General features: G+C 33.6%; 1 protein-coding gene across 1 annotated transcript in view; it reads left to right on the plus strand.

Moving 5' to 3' along the window:
- Positions 1-3,396, plus strand: part of LOC106457463 (regulating synaptic membrane exocytosis protein 2-like) — a gene marked incomplete at its 5' end in the record, with an annotated part of 64,042 nt that extends 60,646 nt beyond the window's left edge. The window contains 3 exons of the mRNA XM_022383417.1: positions 690-901; positions 1,947-2,086; positions 2,548-3,396. Coding sequence (XP_022239125.1) covers positions 690-901; positions 1,947-2,086; positions 2,548-2,739 — 544 coding nt within the window. The remainder of the gene's footprint in view (positions 1-689; positions 902-1,946; positions 2,087-2,547) is intronic.
- Between the last annotated feature and the right edge of the window lie 487 nt (positions 3,397-3,883).

The following is a 3,883-nucleotide window of genomic DNA, read 5'->3' on the forward strand; positions in this document are numbered from 1 at the left end:
CAATTCTATATTACTGGTTGGATCAAGTCCAGGGTCCCCGATAACCTCTCCATTCATCCCCCTGAGTCCCATAACAACACTTAACAATTACAGTTAAGGGCTCTCATGTAATTCTGATCCACGAACCCCATGATATCTTTTTTGCGCTATTAAATCCATCTTGTAGCAAAGCAAAGATTTATTTTATATTTAAGAGGTATTATTAAAATTGACCTTTTGTTGAATAAGAATATATTTTGATTGTTTGAGACTTTTCGTATTCAGTTTTCTTATTTGAAAAATATAATAATGAAACATATCAGTAGCTTGTAAAAACTCATTCTTATGGTAGTAATAAAAATAACTTAAAAGGTGTTTCTAGTTACCCTAAACTAATCTAATTAACTTATCATTTGTGCTCATGAAACTTTCTTTAAAAAACATTCTTTTCTTTTTTTCATTCGCTTTGCTGTAAAGCCCTCTCACTGTGATGTATGTTAGGTAATACAGTTTAAAAACCTTAATTAAGAAATTCTTAATTTGTGAATAAAATATTCATGTCTGGTTTATTTACACGAACCTAATATGTTAAGAGTATCGTGCATCATTTGGTAAAACTGTATACAATTTCGCTTTTGATTTCAATAAAGACTTAAAGCATATTTCTTATTATATGAAATGTTATTTACGTGTATCGTGTAAACCATCAGGTGGATGCCAGCTTTACGTTTGACACCAGAGGGAGAATATTCCACTTTTGTGCAAGGTCTGGGACCTGGTCAGCTTGTCGGTAGACAAGCACTAGCCTCCCCAAACTTGGGAGACATACAACTGAGCGTCTGTGATAGAAAAGGGAACCTCGAGGTTGAAGTTATTAGGGCGAGAGGTCTTCAACCAAAACCAGGAGCCAAGTGTTTACCAGGTCATTAATAGTTTGATTTTACTTGATGTTAAAGTTTCTGAGAAGGTTGTATCCCATGGTAAAATTATAATTAAAATTACTACATGTTTGAAAATCCAATTTGATCCTTAGATACTGTCAAGCGATAAACAACCACCCGTTGACAATTTTTTAATAAATCAACAAATGCTTGTATGATATGAATTTCAACTTTGAATACATTTATGAACATTATCTTAAATAACAGATGGAATATTGCCAAAATAGAGGGTTGTAAATGAAAACCTGCTTGCTTCATGGGCGAGAGAAAAACGTTTCGGTGCACTTGTACGAATCTTCATCGGCCACAGTTGTATAGAAACGTCGCTGAACTGATGGGAGCCGACGTTTCGATGTGTTTGTTTCATCAGGTTCATTTGTATTTAAACGTTTCTCATAACAGTTTAGCAAGCAATTTATCTATTGGTCGTTTCTGTATTTGCCAACGATGATGTGACTTATTTTACTTTTACTGAGGGTTGAACACCCCTTTGAAGATACTCTCAGTAAAAGAGTTAAACATTTCTAAATGAATCATTTTATTACAAGTTACAGCATTTAAAGTAAAGACGTATATTTATAAAATAGGTACGACGTTCCTATCACTGGTGCGATCATTCTCAAGCACACAGTAACAGAAGGTACATCTATGAACAGAAAACATCCTGTGTACTTGAAAAGGATCGCACCGGTGATTGAAATGTCGTACCTGTTTTAAAAATATTCTTCCTTACTGTAAAAGCTGTACCGTGTAATAAAATAATACTTATAATCAGTAAGTAAATTCAAAACGAAATTAATGTTTCCAAATTAAATAGGAATACAAATAGAAACACTGTGTAAAATTAATTAAAACTGACTAAAAATATATTCAGATTTTTCCTTCTTTCTATCTATTATTTTTTAAGAGTCCGTTTTATTATAATTGCATTTTAATTAGTTAAAAATATAACTGTAGGTAGAGTGTCAAATAATGTGTCTATTTTTTACAACAAATTTAATTCGAAACATTGATTTCCTTTTACAGCACCTTACGTGAAAGTGTACTTAGTTCAGGGCACCAAGTGTCTCTCGAAGGCCAAAACTACAACTGCGCGACGAACCTTGGACCCTTTGTACCAAGAGCAACTACACTTCCACGAAGATTACAGGGGGTGCATACTGCAGGTAAGTTTTACCTGTCAGTTTGCTAAGTCACCATGTATTGGTTGAAAAAATAAATAAACGAGGTCTGTGTATCACTTAAACGACATCACATTGGATGTCACATTCTTGAGGTATCCCTTTTTTAAAAGGTCTTTTGTGATGACATTGTTGTTGTTTTTTTAATGCAATTCGATACGATAAAGTCTGTACTTCAACCGAATCATGGGGCGTTTATGCAAGACGTGTTGCAACCTTGCATTTCTTTTAGGGTTTTTATGAGTTTTAATTTCGATGTTATTCTTAAATTTGTGGTTTTGAAATAGAACCAAAACCTTAAGCAACAGCTTGCATTTTGCGTTTTCTAAACAAGGGGATTAATATATCATAATATTTCCTGATAAACGATGACATTTCCTGAACTTTAGATGGTCATTGTCATGATGTGTTGACCACACCTTGCGTTTGTTGATGATTCTTTGCAGGTTACTGTGTGGGGGGACTACGGAAGGATGGAGAAGAAAGTTTTCATGGGCGTGGCTCAGATCATGTTGGACGATGTCGATCTCTCTAATATCGTGATTGGATGGTACAAATTGTTCCATCCTGCCTCTCTCGTCAATCTTCCGGGAAACAGACAAGGAAATTCTCAGTCTTCATTAGATAGTTTTGGCTGATTGTGTTTGTTTCTGTTTAATAAGAATTGGTGAAGGACGTAAAGAATCTGTGATGGAAGGTAACGTCGACCCGGTGTTCTCTCCCCCCCTCTCCCCCATTGTACTAATATTCCTATTGAGGATGTGACTTAATACGACTTCGTCATCTGTGCTGTAAACGCGAGGACCAAACACAATAAGTGATCTGAAGAAACCTGCGAACAGAGAAAGAGTGCCTGGTAATCATAGAATGTTAGTGGTTATTTCATCTATATATATATATAAATATATATATATAATAATAATAATAATACTTCCTCAATGAACTTACAACATTTTCTTGTTGGAGTAGCTGCTTCAAATTTTATATCATATTTGTTTTATTCACATTTTCCATATAAATAGTACTTCCAAGTTTTCCCGTAGAAAAGAAATCTAAACATTTTCGACAGTATACCTCGCGCCTTTCCATATAAATACGATAAAACTGTTACACAAAGATATCGAATATGTCTTTAAATCTTAGAATAGTATTTGACTTATCTTGCACTTAACTTTCTCTCTAATACAACCATTTTTACTCTAGTCAAAGTGTTAAAGTGCACATGCAAATGTTTAAAAAATCAGATTTACGTATATCTATCTATTTATATATATATATATATATATATACATACACACACACACATATATATATATAGATAGATAGATAGACAGACAGACAGATAAGTAGATGTGATTTTTTTATGTACTGAATGAGCACAAAACGATGTGACCGAAGAAACCGTGGGCCTAAAAATGAGTAAGATAGTTTCCACTTGTGATAAAAAATTGATGTGTACTTCTCACATCTGTAACTAGCTCAACGTGTAAATCTAAACATTGCCTGAAATTAGCTCCACCGTAGCACAGTCTTCTGATTAATAACACAAAAACAAAAGCGAAGATGGAAATAACTATTAAAGACATTGAACGCTTGTATATATGTTATATGACGAGAAGAAAATCGTATATAGAACGCTGCCTTTCTGCAGCAAATAGGATTATATATACGCTTGCTTATTGATCATGTTGATTTTCTCTCTTCTAGCTATAAATGATAAAAATATATTCATGAAAATGGTGCTGTGATCAGTTATTGTAAAGTGTTTAACAGTTTAAATTG

This window comes from Limulus polyphemus, unplaced genomic scaffold (genome assembly GCF_000517525.1).
Source record: "Limulus polyphemus unplaced genomic scaffold, Limulus_polyphemus-2.1.2 Scaffold335, whole genome shotgun sequence".
Taxonomy (NCBI): Eukaryota; Metazoa; Arthropoda; class Merostomata; order Xiphosura; family Limulidae; genus Limulus; species Limulus polyphemus.